This window comes from Leptidea sinapis, chromosome 12, assembly GCF_905404315.1.
Source record: "Leptidea sinapis chromosome 12, ilLepSina1.1, whole genome shotgun sequence".
NCBI lineage: Eukaryota > Metazoa > Arthropoda > Insecta > Lepidoptera > Pieridae > Leptidea > Leptidea sinapis.
The window spans coordinates 11,052,792-11,072,988 of record NC_066276.1 but is presented as its reverse complement, the minus strand read 5'-3'; the positions used below and the strand labels follow the sequence as shown (position 1 = coordinate 11,072,988).

The window sequence follows — 20,197 nt, the reverse complement described above, 5'->3', positions numbered from 1 at the left end:
GGGAGGTTATAATCTGCAATTGGTATTGTGGTCATTCAACACAAATAGGAAAGGGTCAGGGTTTTATTTATCGTTTTAGATAGTTATAAAGGAATACGTACATATGAATTCTAGGGTTAAATATTTTTTTGTAAACTAAATCGTAACTAGTAGTTATAATGGACCACAATCAAATATGTATGTATATTTAAATAAGCTGAATATATATTTGGACTACATTTGGAGTGTATGATGTCTAATAGAAGTTTTTATTTATTTATTTAACCAATAAAGCCCCTATCCTTACAGAGTGACCTCTTGCGATCGAGGCTTGACTTAAATTTAAGTATTTAAATTAATATAAACATAAATCTTAGAGCTACTGCTAACAATATATACCTACTATACTAGATTATTACTATACTAATTACTATTACTAGAGCATACAACAACTACTCTGATTTAAAAAGTTGAGTATGAAATTGCCGTTTTATCGTAATAGGTACTTCGAATTGACATAGAACCTTCATGGAGAAGAAGTATCAAGAAACTCATTGCTACTCTTTAAAATCAACATTAACCGCTTCATCGTTTTACAAATTGTTTCACTTGTAATATAGTTGACGACCTGTATAGCCGAGTGGTTAGCGATCCTACCTACTAAGCTAGAGGTCCCGGGTTCGAATCCCGGTAGGTGCAACCATTTATATGATGAATATGGATGTTTGTTTCCGAGTCATGGATGTTTAAATGTATTTATGTATGTTTATATGAATTTATGTATGTTTAAGTAAGTATATTGTATTAAATATATCATTGTCTTGTAACCCATAACACAGGCTATATATGCTTAACTTGCGGCAAGATAATTTGTGTAAAAAGTGTGTCAATATTATTATAGTGTGCCTTTCACAAGTATCAAAACAATAAAAGTATATTAACAAATGAAAACTCAAGAGTATATATATACACATCGTAAATAAATAATAAATTGTCGGGGACCCAGTGCTCTATGAACGGCTGGATTATTTGGCGTTGCGTAGACACATCGCTTCATTGTGTGTCTTCTACTGCATTTATCACAGGGAGTGTTCCGAAGAGCTGTTTCACCTGATTCCTGCAGCTGAATTTCAGCTTCGCACGACACGCCACAAGTTACGATATCATCCCTACCATCTGGATGTGTGGCGGTCCTCCACAGTGCGGATTTCAAGGAGCTTCCTTCCATGTAATACAAAGCTGTGGAATTAGCTTCGTTGTGTAGTTTTTCCAGGACGATACGACATGGGTACCTTCAAAACAAAGCGCGTACACCTTAAAGGCCGGCAACACTCCTGTGATTCCTATAGTGTGGCAGAAGAATGTGGGCGGTGGTGATCACTTAACACCAGGTGACCTCGCCACGCTATGCTCGTTTGTCTTCCTTTTCCTTAAAAAAAATATCTTAGGGAAGAACGACCCGACCCAACAAGCAAAATGACTTATGATTCTTGATAAAATAATTAGTAATCAATAATAACTTTACAATTTATTTGTCAACAGGATGGCGACAGGGGCTATCTAGAAGGTTTGGCCTCGAGATACGCCGACCTATTTTCAACACACTACGGCGACGTTCTCGACCATTTAGAAGAACTCCGGAGGCATGAGTGGGAGGAGATGTCACCTCGTATGAGGGTCATAGGACCCAACACACCGCCGACGCCGCCTTCAGCAAGCCCTGGCTCTTTAGCTCTGAACAACCTAACTACGTCACATTCACAACCTATCTATGTGCCTGGAAAGTATTCAGTACGTATAAATTATTAATAATTATAGATATCACACCTAAGACCTTACTATGACAGTAATAACGATCATCATCTTCACGAAGCATCCTCACACTCGCAATGAATTCAAGATGTGTTGATGCATCCAATATACGATAATTTATATGTATTCACTTTATTCTGTTTAACTTTTTATGAAATAATTTATATTATTTTAACACAATACACCTTACAAACTAATTAGTTATTATTATTACAGCCATTGTAAAATACTCTATTTGATTGAAAAGCGTGGCCGTTCAGTTTCTTGTATGTTCTTCTCACTATCTCAACTTTTTCCAAACATGTGGTAAATTCAGTATATTGAAAGAAATATTTATAGTGACAATTTAAAAGTACTAAGTTTAAGTCAAATTGAATAAATTTTACTTGACTTTGACTTAAAATAGATACAGAAAAATTTAATTTTGCGGATGTTTATTTGAAAACACAAAGTCAATATTTTGCACTAGGTATTCTAAAACGATCTTTCTATTATTGATGTTTGTTGCTAAGCTCTCTCTATACGTCTAAACTGATTTTGAATCTCGTTCCTTGCTTGGATTAATAATTTGAAACTCACTTTTCTTATGAGATTTATCTCATAAGTTAACTTCCCATCACAACTTGTGTTTTTGGAACCCACTTTATGGAATCAATAAGCCACAGTTTTTCCAAATGGATACGACTTATCACTTAGGGACCATCAAGCTTAGAGAGAGTAGTTGGGAGTACTTCCAACTTATAGAACGGCAACTCTTGGTGTTGCGGATATTGTTGCCTCTCAACTTTCCATTACATGCCCCCTCTTAAAAAAAACAAATCATTATTTACAATATCTGTCAGATCATTTAGTCCTATAACTATATTTACAATACTATGACTACATAAAATTAAAACTATCATTACGTGGAAGCGTACCAAGAATACTGGCAGCATTACCGAGTTGGATAGCTAGGCTGATCCGTTGACCGAGATAGCTGCCAGCGCTTGGGTTTCCAGTAGCCTTATTGAGGCGCGAAGATAGTACTTTGTACATTCTCCATGCCTCTGGGCCCCACGGGCCAAGTGTCTCGACACCAAACGGCACAAAGATGTATGACTCACTAAGACCGACATATTTGCAATGCTTGTTGTCTTCTGCCGTCGAAGCAGCAGACCCAGCACCAACTGACTGAGAAGGAGCCAGAGTGACGACGCAAGTCGATTCCCATACGAGCGCCCTTCCCAGTCGGGTGCCAGGGTATCATTTGAAAAAAGTATAGATGCAGCACCTTTCACGTCACCGTAAAGTCTAGCAAAGTAGGCACCGTAAAGTTTAGTCTTATATAAAATTAATGTAATATTAAGTATTGTTTCTACGATTGTACAAACAAGAAGTTCTTATACAAGATAAGCGTTATTACAATACACGGCTACATACGAATAGTATGTGAGGACGTGTTATCAATGTTTTACGACATTTTGGCGTACAATTTATTGCTTGGTTGATAGCAAGCTTCCTTTGGTTCACTACGATACGGTTAATTGGCAAAGTAATTTGTAAGTAATAGATAGAGGCATATATTATCTATATTGAAGAATTGAATTTGATAAATTTAACAAGGTCTCTCATAGAGTTTTCAACAACACTTACGAGAATAATTAAATACAAATTTATATGTTTAGGACAAAAGCATACATACAGGTCACAATTGAAGGTATAAGATATTCGAGGCCTACATTTTCTTGTAACACCAGAGCAATCACAAGTTGCCAACCTTATAAAGCGTCAAATAAACGAACATATTATGATCTTGAAAACCGATAACAGATTGGTACGTGGCAAGCGAGGATCGAACCGAGAGAACCATCTTCAGAGGCATCATTACACATTTACCAGTAGGAGACTCCTTTGCACAGGATGCCGGCTAGGTTATGGGTATCACAAGCAGTAATGTGTAAGCATTACTGTGTTTCGGTCTGAAGGGCTCTGTAGCTAGTGAAATTACTGGGCAAATAAGACTTAACATCGTACGCCTCAAGGTGACGAGCGCAGTTGTAGTGCCGCTCAGAATTTGGGATTTTTCAAAAATCCTTGATGGCACTGCATTGTAATGAGCAAGGGAATCAATTACCACCAGCTGAACGTCCTGCTCGCCTCTTGCCTTATTTTAATAAAAAAAAAAACTATATTCAACGTCATGGTTACGTTAAAAAACTGAGATAATAATCACAATTACTTTTTCAGCCTTCAAGTTGCCTTACGGATAAAGAGGAAGACGACATCTACGGGTTTGGTTACGGAGTGTTCGGGAAACAGATGCTGCAGCGGCAGCAACAGCAGAAGCAGTTGTTGTTGGCACAATCATCGCAGCCGCTCATCCACAATCAACAACATAACTATCAAAGGTTTGTCTGTTAATCATTTTATTATGGATGTCCATCGTCCACATTCTTCTACACCAGAGGAATCACTGTGTCCTGGAAAAACAACGCAAGATATTCGAGTGGTAGTGGGAGGCTCCTTTGCACCTCCTTTCCTTCCTCCATGATACCGGCTAGATTATGGGTACCACAACGGCGCCTTTTTTTGCCGTGAAGCTGTAAAGTGTTGGCATAACTGTTTGTCGGACAGAAGGATGGCTTAGCTATTGGATTTACGGGTAAACGAGACTTAACATCTTATGTCTCAAGTTGACGAGCGCAATTGTAGTGCCGCTCAGAGTTTTTGGGTTTTTTAAGAATCATGAGCAGCATTGCACTGTAATGGGCAGGGTGTATCAATTACCATCAGCTGAACATCCTGTTCGTTTCGTCCCTTAGAGTCATTTAAAAAAAAAATGGTTAAAATTAATATTCAATTAGTAAATTGGCATTTGAATAGAGTTGTGTCCGAAAATTTTAATTTTCTTTTAAATATACTGTGACGATAATTATACAAATGATTTAAGTTTTATTTAGTTTTAATTCCGCCAACATTTGTTTTTAAAACAATTCAACACGTGTTTCGCCTCTACACGAGGCATCCTCAGGACGTGTTGTCAGGACGGTCTCGTGCCGGATTTTGGCGAGACAACACGTCCTGACGATGCCTCGTGTAGATGTGAAACACATGTCGAATTGTTTTAAAACAAATATTGGCGGAATTAACACTAAAGAAAACTTAAATAATTTGTATAATTATGGATTTCCGCAAAGTAACGCCTAATTCAATATTTTTTTTGTGATGATAATATTTAAATAAATCTTTGTTTTAAAACAAATATTGGTGGAATTAACACTAAAGAAAACTTAAATAATTTGTATAATTATGGATTTCCGCAAAGTAACGCCTAATTCAATAATTTTTTTTTGTGATGATAATATTTAAATAAATCTCAAATCCTTTTCTGATTTACTTATCATTTGTATAAACAGTATTTTACTATGCAACCCTACTATAAAAGAAATTGAAACATTTAATTCGTTTCTGGCGTATATAATGTTTAATCGTTACAATAACAATTTACTAAAGTTATTGCATCATTAAACGTATATTACTTAAGAAAAACAACCCAATACCTTTCTTGTTCAGTCTTTCAGTTCTCTTTTAACTACTTTACGAGTATTTAACCAGCGGACAATGGCAGTGCTGATTGTCCTCCTCAGTCAAATGAACATTCAGTAAAAATCATAAATTATATCTTATATAATTTATACCTCTAGATAGGGTCATCTCTTACTGTTAGACAACCGACAAAATAGGCTAGGTTTAATTATTATTTATTTATTTATGCTATTAATCATTTATAGAAAGAATCTTAAAAGCTAACATAGTCCCGCAAAACTGTTTGGACAGTTTGTCTGCAGGATCAAGTCTCTTGTACTACATTAATTCTTATTAGAACATTGATTTTATACAAGTGTAATTAACAAATATTGATAAAAATATAATAAAAAATCTAATTTTAATTTTTAGGCAGTGTTGACAATAAATATGTCTTAAGTTTAGTTTTAAATTTTCTTTTACTGGTTTCTAGTCGGATGTGCTCAGGCAAGCTGTTTAATAGATGCTGTAGGCGTTTTTTCAGAGTTCTATCTCCGTAGTAGTTATTGATTCTAGGAACCTCGAACTTACCAGCGGACATCAACCGAGTATCGTGGTTGTGCATAATTGGGCTATGTTCTTGATTGCCATGATTTTTAATGGCATTGTAATAATTGTTAATACTTTACTATGCGTATGTATATGTGATACTTTGTTAACACAAATGAATGCACACTAACTTGTGCATACATTGCTCAAAATAGAGATCAACTCTAAGCTCAATTTTTTTCGACGTTTTCACACGTATAAATGATCTTATTTTGATATAATGTTTTAAAGGTTTAAATCTATACTAATATTATAAAGCTGCAGTGTTTGTTTGTTTGTTTGTTTGTTTGAACGCGCTAATCTCTGGTACTACTGGTCCGATTTGAATGATTCTTTCAGTGTTGGGTAGTCCATTTATCGAGGAAGGCTATATTTTTTTTTCAAAATTAGGGATTCGTAATAAAATTGCTATTTTGTAACACAAGGTGTAAAATCGAAAACCTATTTTTGCGTGCGCTGCAAAAACTATTGGCAATAGAACAAAATGATGTACAGGCTATAATATAGGCAATATTTTATTACTTATAAAACTATCGCGTGAATTATACTTTATATGGCAAAACAACGTTTGCCGGGTCAGCTAGTATTATTATATTAAGGCATACAGTTTTGTCTTTTCTTTGTCAGATGATTGTTTACTTGGGTTTTTATTACAATTTGCATATTGTGTTTTAGTCTGTAAGATTGTTGTACAGTGTCCTATGGCGTCGCGTTTCCTCTCGGTTAAGTATTCTCAGTTGATCTATGATCGAGAAACAGGTACATTATAGTAAGTAATGTTTTAGATTTTGCCAACGTAGATAAGGGTTTACGTCTCATGTTTAATGGTTTATCTAAATTGAAATCGAACTTTCTATTTGCGACACAATTCGACCGGTACTCGATCCATTTATAAACAAAGTATTTTCTTCTTTCGTACCATCAAACTTCCACTTGTATCCGAGTCTTCACAGTTTTGTTGCTTACAGGAATTATTTATAATTACATATACAATAAGAAACTTTTCTCTTTTTTTACCGACATCAAAAAAGGAGGAGGTTCTAAATTCCTCGCTATAATTTTTGAAGTGAAACTTCTTTAGAACCGTTGTGATTTCAAACCGGATGCAACGGAAAAAACGACAGGTAAGAGAAACAAATACAAAAATGTGTAGGATTAAGCCGGCAAAGAATGAGACAGAAATATGCATACTATTGAAGTGAAAACTTCTTTATCATCGTTGTGATTTGAAAGTCGATGAAACGAAAAAGCGACGGTAAAAAGAGCAATCACATCAATTCATAATATTTAAAATGGGAGATAATGGGACAGGAAGCATAATACAATGTTTTGGTACCAGGCGATCATAGTTAAAGAAGAGATTGTCTTAAGTATGGCGCGAGTATACCTTAATATATTCTGACTCCAAGCGCACGACGTATTACTACATAGACACCAGGAGAACATATTATTATATATATTAGTGGTGGTAAGAATGTCTTTCATAGCGGTTGAAATCATGTGTCATCCTAGCAATACGTACCAGGAATTCATATGCAGCTTAGAGGTTCATGTACCATGCAGGTTTCACTTCTGACATGTGTACTTTGTACGAACGCAATGTTTTATTTTAGTTATTATATTCCTTTCATGATAAGTTTTCACAGTGATGATCGAAACGGAAGTTTTACAGAGCAATATGCTTCAAACTTTGGAAGAAAAATTGGATTGTTTTTAAAGGTTTAGATAAGTTATAGTCCTCTAGTCAAAGTCAAAAATACTTATTGACATAAAATCAACAGATTGCTCGTCAACGTCAATCACTTAAATGATACTGTACATGTTATTTTCACAAAAGTTTATTCATATATATTTTAAGAAATAATGCAATCTAGTAAGATAACACAAGGGTGAACCATAAAATTTATATAAAGTAAACTATATACTATTTATATATTTTATACCTTACAATAAAAAAAACAAAATCATTTTCTTTATTTAGGTTACTGTATGCAGTTTTAATTAAATAGTATTTTTACTATCGTTGCAAAAAGTAACCAATTAGAAAGATCTAGAATTATTATTTAATGCCACGTCGACTTACAATAAAAGACACATATTGTGTATGTTAATTTATGTATTAAATCAGAGAGTTATGATTACTATATTGTTTGTAGAGCCATGCTGTGTTTGCTTACTAATTGGCTTATTATAAAATATTAGAGCCGTGTTAATTTGTAAATTGGAAACACTTCACCCACGCCCAATGGATCGTTTTGATGTTAATTAGATATTCCCTACATGCTAGCTGCCTAGCAACGTAAATGGATCGCGTGCGCAGCTTAAATGAAACGCTCTGGTTTGACAGTAGAAAGACACCAAAATTTTTTTTGTGACGATTTTTCTATGAGATATTTTATGGTTGTGTTAGCGCGTGCGTAAGAAAACATACATTATTAAAATTTAAATCAGTTAGTGCTAAATTTAGGCTGACGTACCTGATATTCCTGTGCGATGTTCTGCAGCTGGGGGCTCCCCGCTAGTCCTCTAGGAACTCCGTTGACCACTGATTTAGTATCAATTTACTATTATAATACTAATAATAATACTGACACACTTTGACACAAATTATCTTGCCCCAAACTAGGGCTCGGGTGTAAACACCCCCTACCGACTAAAAACCTCCTCTGTGCTGATAGCCCTGAAGGCTTTTACAGCGAAGACTAGGCATAGCCTGTACTATGGGTACAAGACCACGATATTAATAGAATATACTTACATAAACATACATGAGTACATATAAAACATCCATGACTCGGAAACAAACATTCATATTCATCATATAAATGATTGCACCTACTGGGATTCGAACCCGGGACCTAGCTTAGTAGTCAGGGTCACTAACCATTCGGCTATATGGGTCGTTATAATATGCGTATTGCGTTCAAACTGTGTTGCTCGGTGATAATTTGTCATAAGTTTCGCCTCTCAGATGACAATGGTTCTGTTGTCTATGGTATTTCTATATCTACAGGAAATTATCGGCGCTATAAATTGCCATAACCAAATTACAAGAATTGAAATAATTGCGGCGCATCCAATAGTTCTAATAAAAAAATTGTGTATGAACGCAAGTAGTTAACTTCATAAATCTCTGTACGCATTTTGCTATATTATACATCTGTTGCAAACTCTGTATGTAATATTGATCATACTGTGGCAAGTCTCAATTCGTGTAGGCAGCGGATCTTCCACCCAGGACCCATCATTTGTAAGTGCCACTTTATAAATTATGATTTATTCAACTGCATCTTAACGCCCACTATCTTCAAATCTCGATCGTAGTTGTATTTATGTAAATAGTTTTTATCTGATGCCCGGAGCTCTGATAATTGAGCTTGAACTATACCATTTGAATATTAATCAGGATAAAACGCACTTCAAATTCGAGTACCTATAAGACATCTTTTCTTTATGCAATTGTAATACAAAATTTAATGATTGGTTTTAGTTAAGAAAAACTACGTTAAAAAAACCGACTTCGAAAACTAAAAAGTATCATCATAATCATCATTAGCCGGAAGACGTCTACTGCTGGACAAAGGCCTCTCCCAAAGATTTCTACAACGATCGGTCCTGCGCTGCCCTCATCCAACGTATTCCGGCGATCTTGACCAGATCGTCGGTCCATCTTGTGGAGGACAAACACTGCGTCTTCCAGTACGTGGTACCATTGGAGGAATTTACTGCCCCAACGGCCATCTGTCCGTCGAACTATGTGCCCTGCCCACTGCCACTTCTGTTTCGAAAACATTTGGGCTATGACGGTAACTTTGGTTCTCCTAAGGATCTCCTTACCGATTCGATCTCGCAGGGAATCTCCGAGCATAGCCCTGTCCATTGCCCTCAGAGCGACCACGAGCTTTCTCATCAGAACCATAGTAAGTCATCACTGGCAACACATACTAGTTAAAAACCTTCTTCTTCAGACTCTGTGGTATTTGGGACGACAACATTTTACGGAGCTTCCCGAACGTTGCCCATCCGAGTTGGATTCGACGAGAGACCTCTTAGCCTAAATTGTATAAAGTACCTTAATAAAAATATAAGTTAATACACATCTTATGCAAACCTTATACCTTTAATATTAATAAAATACTATTATTTGTATATGCATAATTGGACTTCTTAATATCGACTTGTCGAATCAAATTTCTCTGCTGAAGCTGGAGTACAATAGTTCAGAGATTTACCAATGGGAGGCTACTTTACACAGGATGCCGGCTAGATAATGGGTACCACAACTGCGCCTTTTTCTACCGTGAAGCAATAATGTGTAAGCATTACTGTGTTTCGGTCTGCTGTAGCCAGTGAAATTACTGGGCAGATGTGACATAACGTCTAATGTCTCAAGGTGACGAGCGCAATTATAGTGCCGCCTAGAATTTTTGGCTTTTCTAAAAATCCCGAGTAGCACTGCATTGTAGTGGACAGGGCGTATTAATTACCATCAGCTGAAAGGCCTGCTCGTCTCGTCCCTTGCTATCATAAAAAAATACACTAATTGTAGATAAGTAGTGGAAGTTACTTTATCAGATCTGATTTATTAGCCTTAAAGCCTTAGGACTAAAGAAACTGATATAACAAATATATCCCTAATTAATACAAAAATAAGACTTAAAAACGCTCATCAGCAATGTTTTTTCTTCGACTAGCGAGCTAACAGCCGAACCATTAACCAGACCCAAAATACTTTTACTCAAAAATACCCCAGGGACCCAATGCGTAAACATATTATAGCACATTAGTTTTTCTAATCTTTAGTAGGCTTACTAAATACATGTTGTAAATGCTATACAATACATATACTTTTGCTTAAAACCGAACTTAAAAATGATATTAAATCTTATTTACTTTAACTATTTAATTACGTGTTTAAACGCTTATTTACAAATAGCAAGTTAAATGTCGATTAAAGCAAATATTAAGTTCCAAGTATCTTGGTAAGTCAATTAACACTGGGTCGGAGAGGGAATAGACTAACAAGCTTGGAGATTGCAATGCTTGCGAGTAACGACTTGAATACGTCTGGAATATTCGAAGCAAGACACAAGAGATACGTGTTCTAGAAAATATACTGAAGTAATTTCACAGAGTTCATGTTAAGATTAAATTTTCTATACACATAAACTTCCCTACTAGCGTCTGTTCATCCAGGTTTAGTGCGATATGCTTGTAGGGATATCGTCATCGCATCTACGATGAAATCTTCGATCTGTCATCGTTGTTCGTAGCATCGCTAACTTCAAATCTATGAGACAAACGCACACTTATGTGTATTTCTAATACCTTTTATGAATTACGGTCTGTAAATATACACATATCACGTCGTAATAAAACAAAACCGAAACATGAAACATGCCACATGAATCAGGTGAAACAGCTCCTTGGAACACTTCCCGTGATACATGCGGTAGAAGACATACAATAAAGCGACTCTACGCAACGCCAAGTGATCTAGCCATTCACAGAGATCTGGGTCTCCGACAATTCGAGATACTCTTCGTTGTACGCCGTCAGATAGATCGATCGAGCTGATACTGGGTTGCGCCAGACCAGAGATAAGACCATAACTACATGTGTGGCCGGACCTGCGCTTTGTAGAGCGCTAGAATGTGGGCCGGCTTGAAGTATTGCCGTGCTGTATTGATGACGCCCAGCTTCTTCGACGCTTATTTGGCCTTGCCTGTGGAATTGGCAATCGCTTGACAGGTCGAGACCCAGTATTTCGATACTAGGCCAGGCTTTAAGGGAGGTGTTATCAAAGAGCGGTGATACGAAAAATTGTTTTTTTTTTATGGTATATGCGCTAACTTGAGTCTTCTAGGGATTAAATTGGACAAGGTTTTTTTTATCCCATTCCGCGAACTTCTCAAGAGAGGACTCGATAGAAGACACAAGGTTCTCCCGGCACTGGTCGACGATTTCCCGAGAGAGACCTGCATGGCCCGTGTACACAATGTACATAGCAATGTATGTTGGAGGTGTTTAATATATCATTCATATGCAGAAGAAACAGTGCAGGAGATAGCACACACTCTTGGGGCACTCCAGCGTTCACGAGCTTCGTATTCAAGCATTTTTTATTTTATATACTTTTATAATTAGGATATATTAAATATACATGTATATATGTCTATTTATGTGTAACGAAACCTTTGAAAGTAGTACGAAAGTAGTACGGCAACATGTCGTCAAAGACAATCAAGTGCAACATATGTGACTTAAATTTATATGTAAAGTTTTGAATTAAATTGAATCCAATGATTTAAATTAAAAAACGTAGAAAAATAAAACACGATACCAGTACACGCGTTACGTTTTAAGCACTTCACATTCGACTTATATCACGCAGCAATAGCTACAAATTACTGAAAACCGATCGTGGCTTGGATTCTCCGTTAACTCATTTCAATAATTACAGCTCGTATTTTTGTTAAACTGCTTAAACGATGCTTTTACGTTAAAGTTATCTGTTGCGTGTTTTCGATGAAGGTTTGAATTGGAACCGGTTATTACTGGATGTAGTAGCAATTAACTGGACAGATAAAGAGTTCACTTTAGCGCTACGAGAATTACATATCTCGTCTTCTATTACCAACATTATTTTATTTATTTCTCGCTAATTATTGGATTTGTTCTGTTTATTTAAGGCGACACTAAATGCCAGCGACCTTGAGCGATATGAGTTCACAGCTGCCGGCCCGCCATCTATGTAACAAAGCCAATATTTTCATCCTCGTTATTCACTATAAATCTGAATAAATGAACCTACACAAAAATGTACAAGCTATAAGAATAACTTTTCTGAGAGAAGCACCAAAAAAAAGCGTCACGCCATACCAAAAAACTTGTTTAACTTCAAACAAAAGTGGTAGTTCAAAAAGGCTCGGCAGTATTAACTATAATCAACAGCATGCATTAGCAACCTACAAATAAGACTTTAGGATATGTGTAACAGGATTAAGTAGTGTTCACAGCTCGAAATGCTATACTTTCACCACAAAACTTGTCTAAAACCACCATGTTTGTGTGTTTTCTGCTTACTCTTCGCCTTAACTAGCCTTTGTTTGAAAAAAGATGTTTTGTTCTTTAATGTACATTTTACTTTTCGTTGCTTATTTTATAGTACGTATTTGTATTTCAATTAAAAATATATATATTTACTGTCGACAACTGACTGAATTTAATTTAAATATTCATAAAAAAGAAAGTGAACATTTAAATGAACGTTTGTAAATAAATTTAAATGAATAATAATTATGAAAAGTTTGCGTAATTTTTCGCAATTATTACCTTCGTACACGGGTAAGCAAAATATAAATTTTTAACCATCGCTTACCGTTACACATAAAATATAGCGAATTAGAAAATATATCATTTAATAAATGAATTTAGAAGAAAATCTAGACAGCCGTCTATATAAGTTAAGACTTACGCCAACGTAGTATGACGTCAACAAATCTGTGGACTTAGCTCGCTATTGATAGAGTTAATCTGATTATATGATACAGATAAGATCTAGCGTGAAACTAGCATTGGATTCATCCGATACTAAGATTTGTACTGAAGATTAAATCAATAAGATTCATGATGTTTGTGGGAGCTGGCATGTTCTAGTTTGCAAACTCAGTGAATTCAGTAATAGGAGCGCAGTTAACAATGAATTATGATATAAACAATAAAACCCTTATTTATAAGGTGCTACTGCTGAGAAGCTCCTCAGCCCAAGATTGGCTAGTAATGGTTAAGGGATTCGAAACAAAATTGTGCGTTTCTTACTTCAACTACTATAAGCCTATTATATCAGTTTAAGAGATTGGCGATAATGATATTTGTAATCAAGATGGTGAAAGAGTTGAAATTATGGATGAAATTTGATTTTTCGGAGAGATAAACTATTTAATGTAAAATAATTGCAATAGTTCTGAAGTGTTAAAATTTGTTATATAATAAAAATTGTCATTTTTGTAGCGCAATAAATTATAATGGTTTTTAAGCACATAACTTTTATAAAATTAGATAAATAAAGCAAGTCGTGCGAAACTATTCCAAATATTCAAAAATGCACAACGTTAATATTCAAGTTTTCACTTCTCACTTGCACTGCCTGAGTGAAACCCGTTATTTTTTTTATAGTGCTCTATATTGTACTAGTCGAGTCCTATCATTTGATGACGCCGGCCATCTTGGATAAAGAATACAACTGATTATATTAAATGATTCTATCGTCATCAGATCTTAAGGATTGTAGTAAAAACCAATTAATCTGTGAACAGAGAAAGGGTTAAATTTTGAATAACCCAAAAAACAAACAGGCCAAGTATGTAGCCGCTTATTAAGACATCATTTTTGTAGTTTATTATTAATATAGTAACAGGTTTTTGTAAACAAATAACTTATTAATACAGACTAAAATGCATACAAAACAATACGCGTGAAATTGTGAAATTTAATAGAGCTATTTAAAACTACGTTTAACCGTTTATATCAACCATAATGCGCAGGCGTGAAAATTGTTTACACATAAAGTTCTAATTTTGTAGCAGAACAACTATTATTTTTAATAGTTATTACCTTACGGTCGTTTTAGCTATGTTTTTATAACCCGTATAATAGGATATTTACGTTCCATTGAGACCCACAGAGTTGAAACTAATATTCCTACATACTGTTATAGTTTTCTGTTTTCATAAGCGATCGATATGAAAACGTAAATTAAAAATGAAACGTATTGTAATAATTTTAATTAACTTTTGGATAGTAGAAAAATCAAAATTATTTATCAATAATATTTTTGTAAATAGCATTATCAGTATAACCGTTATATGAAGTAAAATATGTCCAGATAATTTTAAATATTATGAATCCTTTAAATTAAAAAATTAACATAAATACTTTATTAAATATGTGTACCAACAAATTGACTAGCATACTTGCATTTTTTTGCACTGTTTATTTACAATACTTTGCGAAAAATCTGCATGGCCATGCAAATATTAAATAAAAAGTATCGTTTAATTCGATTAAATATTAATATTTTTTTTTTCAATAATAACTACCTTTAATTTTGTCATAGACTTCATTTGCTTGACGGATTAATTCAACTATTAAAGGTGCCTATACATATGACAGTTCTTCAAATTCAACATCTATCTTATGGTGCGCATAAATTATTATTTTGTCGAACTAAATTGGTACTAAAATCAATATTCATAGCATCGTGTATTGCTTGTTCGTTGATTTATATCCCTTTGTGGAATAGAGCCTGATCTGAAAACAATGTTTAATACTTTTGCCACGCTAACTCGTAAATTTACGTGTGCAATTTTATTGCGAAGTTTGCTCTTGTTATTTTTTCTGAATGTTTTTCTATTTTCTAAAGTGATTTGATAAAGGTAAGCTTAACTATTAATATATAAGGTTTTTGATTGAGAAACTTAAAATCATAATATTTATTATTTTTTATTATGTTTAGAGTTCATAATGCTAACACCAGGAACAGACATAAACTTATAATGCCGACTACTCGGCTAAGTCGAGTTAGTAAGTCTTTTGTGGGGCCATGTATATGCTTTTACAAAAAGATCCCAGAAAATGTTAAAAACAAAAGTATTACGATATTCAAAAGAATTGCTAAAAACGTTAGTGTGGTAAAGGTTTCTATAACACAAATGACTTTTTTAATGATACCAGAGATTGGGAATGGAGCGACCGCCCTCAAGCTATTAAACAATAAGTTTAATTTAATTGTGCAATATTACTATGTAAACATATTTATTGATGAAAAAAAGCCCGCTGAGTTTGTTGCGCCCATTCATCTCAGGTCTGAGGCATTCTTTTTGGAATGGGTGGTAGTTTTTGAGTTTCAATAAGTGATGTCACATCCTACTTTGAATAACAATATTTGAATTTGAATTAAATCCATTCTTAATGATCATGGAACGATCTCTGACGGTGAGTAAATACATCCGCTCATACCTTGCAACACCACCATGATAAAATGAATATTTCCCGCTCAGGGTTGACAGTTAAATGGCAATTTATTTATATATTATGACCTTGCTTGCGTATAGTTTCAATTTCTATTCTATTTATTCTAACTTTTTTGTTTATGAACTCATTAGTGCGTAACAAACACTGAATATTACAGGAAGCTTATCACAATCCATCAATGAAAATTGTATTTATATGGGTTTAGCCGTTTATTAGATAAGCGTGCACAAATGCACAGTTCTCTGTGCATTTGTGTACTGATAAACAGACAAAAATATTTTTAAAACTATTTCGCGCCTACGTAAAACATTTCTTGATAGTATTCTTCTTTAAAAAATATTTGATATATTGACATAGGCATACGATTTTATTAAATGTTTCAGAAGCATGCAATTACATTTTATTCTAAAAACACAAGATTCAATTAATTATATTTGCCGGCACCTTCGTTCAAAATTCTAATGACAATGATAATGCTTGTATTCGACAGACACGTGACATTTCCGCCCGTATCCTTCAGTTGTTGAGTATTTCGCAAATATTAATTTACAATGTCACAAGTTACTTATGCGCCGTATATAGTGGGGTGAAGTTTGAAGTGATTGTTCTACCATTCGAATATAGAACACAAATTTAAGTTATAATCTGTTAAGTTCTGTTAACAAGAAGTGACATAACATTTAATAACTACCACATAAAATATAGTATAAATTGCATTTTACCAGTGGGATTGGATTGTAATGGGCAGGTCGTATCAATTAACAATAGCTGAACATAAAAAAAACGTGGGAGTGCCGCTCAGGATTCTTATAAAACCCAAAAATTCTGAGCGTCACTACAATTGCGCTCGTCACCTTGAGACATAAGATGTTAAGTCTCATTTGCCCAGTAATTTCACTAGCTACGGCGCCCTTCAGACCGAAACACAGTAATGCTTACACATTACTCTTTACGGCAGAAATAGGCGCCCTTGTTTACCCATAATCTAGCCGCATCCCGTGCACAGGAGCCTCCCACTGGTGGATGTGTTGCGTTCCTCCACAGTGCGGTTTTTAAGGAACTTTCTCCCTCGTAGAAAGCTGTAGAATGAGCTTCCTTGTGCGGTGTTTTCGGTTCGATACAACATGGGTATACCTGTATAGCCGAGTGGTTAGCGATCCTACCTACTAAGCTAGAGGTCCCGGGTTCGAATCCCGGTAGGTGCAAGCATTTATATGATGAATATGGATGTTTGTTTCCGAGTCATGTATTTTTCAATGTATTTATGTATGTTTAAGTAAGTATATTGTATTAAATATATTATTGTCTTGTAACCCAAACACAGGCTATATATGCTTAACTTGGGACAAGATAATTTGTGTAAAAAGTCTGTCAATATTATTATTATTATTATGGGTACCTCCAAAACAGTGCGTACGATAAAGGCCGGCAACGCTCCTGTGTATCCTCTGGTGTTCACGTAACACATTTACAGATTCACATTTATTTTAGTGATAATAAAAGCGCACCCGCTACGCATTATAATATAATTGCATCAGCATATTAAATAAACTCCAGCGAAATTTAATAACGGCTCTTTACAAATTTACGCACTCATTACCGGCACTCATTTCGTCCACAATCGTCATTAGCGGAGATATTGTTAATATAATACCCGATATACGAAAATACGTTTGGGGATTTTATTTTTTGTGCCTGGCAGGCATCATTATTTAATTACGATTGGAGTTAAATTTAATTTCAATTTATTCGCAGTCTGCTATTGAATTCTGTTTTAAAATATATCAGTTTAAAGTATTATTTGTTATGTCACTTAAAGAGTACAATTTGCTTTTTTGTTTAAATATTAAAATGGACAAAAGTATTCTGGATAAAATTTATTGAATTAGGCGTTAGTTTGCGGAAATCCCTTATTATACAAATGATTTAAGTTTTCTTTAGTGTTAATTCCGCCAATATTCACGAGACTCGTGCCAGATTTTGGCGAGACAACACGTCCTGAGGATGCCTCGTGTAGAGGCGAAACACGTGTCGAATTGTTTTAAATACAAATATTGGCGGAATTAACACTGAAGAAAACTTAAATCATTTGTATAGTATTCTGGATATCAATAAAAATATGTCATTTGTTTTATTTATTGAATAGTTTTGTTTTAAGTGCTTAGACATAGCTTTGGTATAACTTATATAAATAAGAGACGTCCAAATCTATGTGAAATTATTCTCATAATAGAAGTGCTTAATCTTACCATGTGACAGGTTTAGATTAGTAGTTAATATGATCCCAGAAAATGTACAAAACAAATGTGTTACGAAATTTAAAAGAATTGTTAAAAAACGTTTGTGTGGGAAAGGTTATTATAGCATAAACTATTTTCTTAATGACACCACGGAGTGGGAATAAAGCGAACACCCAGGCTCTTTAATTATAAATGTTTATTGTACGATATTACATTGTAATCCATATTTTATATTATAAAAAAAAGCCCGCTGAATTTCTTCCGCCCATTCTTCTCAGGTCTGAGGCAGTCTCTTTTGAATGGGTGGTAGTTTTTGACGTTCAATAAGTGATTTTAAATCCTATTTTGAATAAAAATATTTGAATTTGAATGAATTAAGATTTAATGAGGTGAAGTTTCCAAAGCAGCTGAAAGGTTTGAAAGAAAAGAAATGAATTCAATAAACCTTATTTTAATGCTTTAAATTTTGTTTTAAAACACATGGCCTATAAGAAATAGGCATGACATGTCGAATTTTTTTTAAATTTTTACAAAAGATTATGTCTTTGTATTTCTGTATTACTTATAATAAGGTAAGCGTACACAGACAAATTAATTTTGTAGCACAGTTTCTTAATACTTACTTCACAAAAAATCATTCAAATTTATAAACCTAGCCAAGCGGTGTAGCATTCACATGCTTTTGTCATAATATGGACTTTATATTTATAAAAATAACTAGCCGTTCCCGCCCGCTTCACTGGGTGAATTTTAAAAGGAAATAAATCTTTTTCATCTTTTACAAGTATAATAAAAAAATAGCCAAATCTATCTAGGATAAATTTCCTATCGAATGGTGATAGTTTCATGTCGATACGATCAGTGGTTAAGGCGTGATCGAGCCTCAAACAATGACCATTTTCATTATATATAGATGATTTAAAAATGACTGGTAGAACCAGAGATTAGCGCTTTTAAACAAACAAAACAAAATTCTCTTCAGCTGTATGATATCAATATAATATTATGTGAAACCTTTAATTCCGATATTTTGAAGAATTCCTTAGGGAGCGCAATGTCAACGAATTTCATGCGGATAAAGTTACGTACAGAAACTTTAATAGGATTTCACCAATACAATAATACTGAATAACTGAATGTGTACTTTGTTAACATTATTTTAAGACTTACATTTGTTTTTCTTTGCAGTTGCCTCAGTCCGCGCTCCGCTTACTTCTACGAATTCCCTCCAAGTGGTAAGTTAGTTATGAAATTATTAATTTTGGTTCAAAACATTAAAATTAATGTTGGATACTTCGAAATCACCTCTACATTTTAATCTAATCCAACAATAGCAATATCCTCCGTAACAAGATCCACAGATTCTGTTATGAAGGCGTACACCAACGCAAATAAAAATTTGATTAAAACCTTCCCGTACACGGATGTGAAATTAAAACGATCTCGTTCAGTGAGCGACTTGCATAATCTAATTGCTTTGTTTTCATTTTCATATCTTACTATTCCATTTCTGTAAAGTTGAGTAAAGTTACCAACGGCGCCTATTTCTGCCGTGAAGCAGTATTGTGTAAACATTACTGTGTTTCGGTCTGAAGGGCGACGTAGCTTTCGAAATTACTGGGCAAATGAGACTTAATATCTTGTCTCAAAGTGATGAGCGCAATTGTATAGCCGCTCAGATTTTTGAGGTTTTCAAGAATCCTGAGTAGCACTGCATTGTAATGCATTGTTTTTTATATTCCTAAAAAAAAGGTTTTATTTCATTATATTATAATATGGCAAAATTACGTTTGACGGGTCACAAGGTCTTCAGACAAACTGCAAAATTCTTATAAAATAATTTTCTTACAGATAACTGCCTCGGCACGGCCAAAAAAAAGGTGACGACTTTCTCAAGGCTACTTCGCGGTTTAAAATCACATAGAAAAGAGAAACACGGCTCATGTTCGCCGAAGCACAACACTCGGCAGACATTGCCCCCTCAAAGGGTAAGTAACTCATTTCCTTTTAGAATGTTT

At 34.5% G+C, this 20,197-nt stretch overlaps 1 protein-coding gene across 9 annotated transcripts in view; it reads left to right on the top strand.

Moving 5' to 3' along the window:
- Positions 1-20,197, top strand: part of LOC126967146 (SAM and SH3 domain-containing protein 1-like) — a 181,887-nt gene that overhangs the window by 137,992 nt on the left and 23,698 nt on the right. For 8 of the 9 annotated variants that reach the window (XM_050811592.1, XM_050811591.1, XM_050811587.1 and 5 more), the window contains exons 2-5: positions 1,522-1,770; positions 4,018-4,178; positions 19,368-19,414; positions 20,031-20,167. In XM_050811592.1, the coding sequence (XP_050667549.1) occupies positions 1,522-1,770; positions 4,018-4,178; positions 19,368-19,414; positions 20,031-20,167 (594 nt within the window). The remainder of the gene's footprint in view (positions 1-1,521; positions 1,771-4,017; positions 4,179-19,367; positions 19,415-20,030; positions 20,168-20,197) is intronic. The other variant, XM_050811588.1, reaches the window with a different exon arrangement.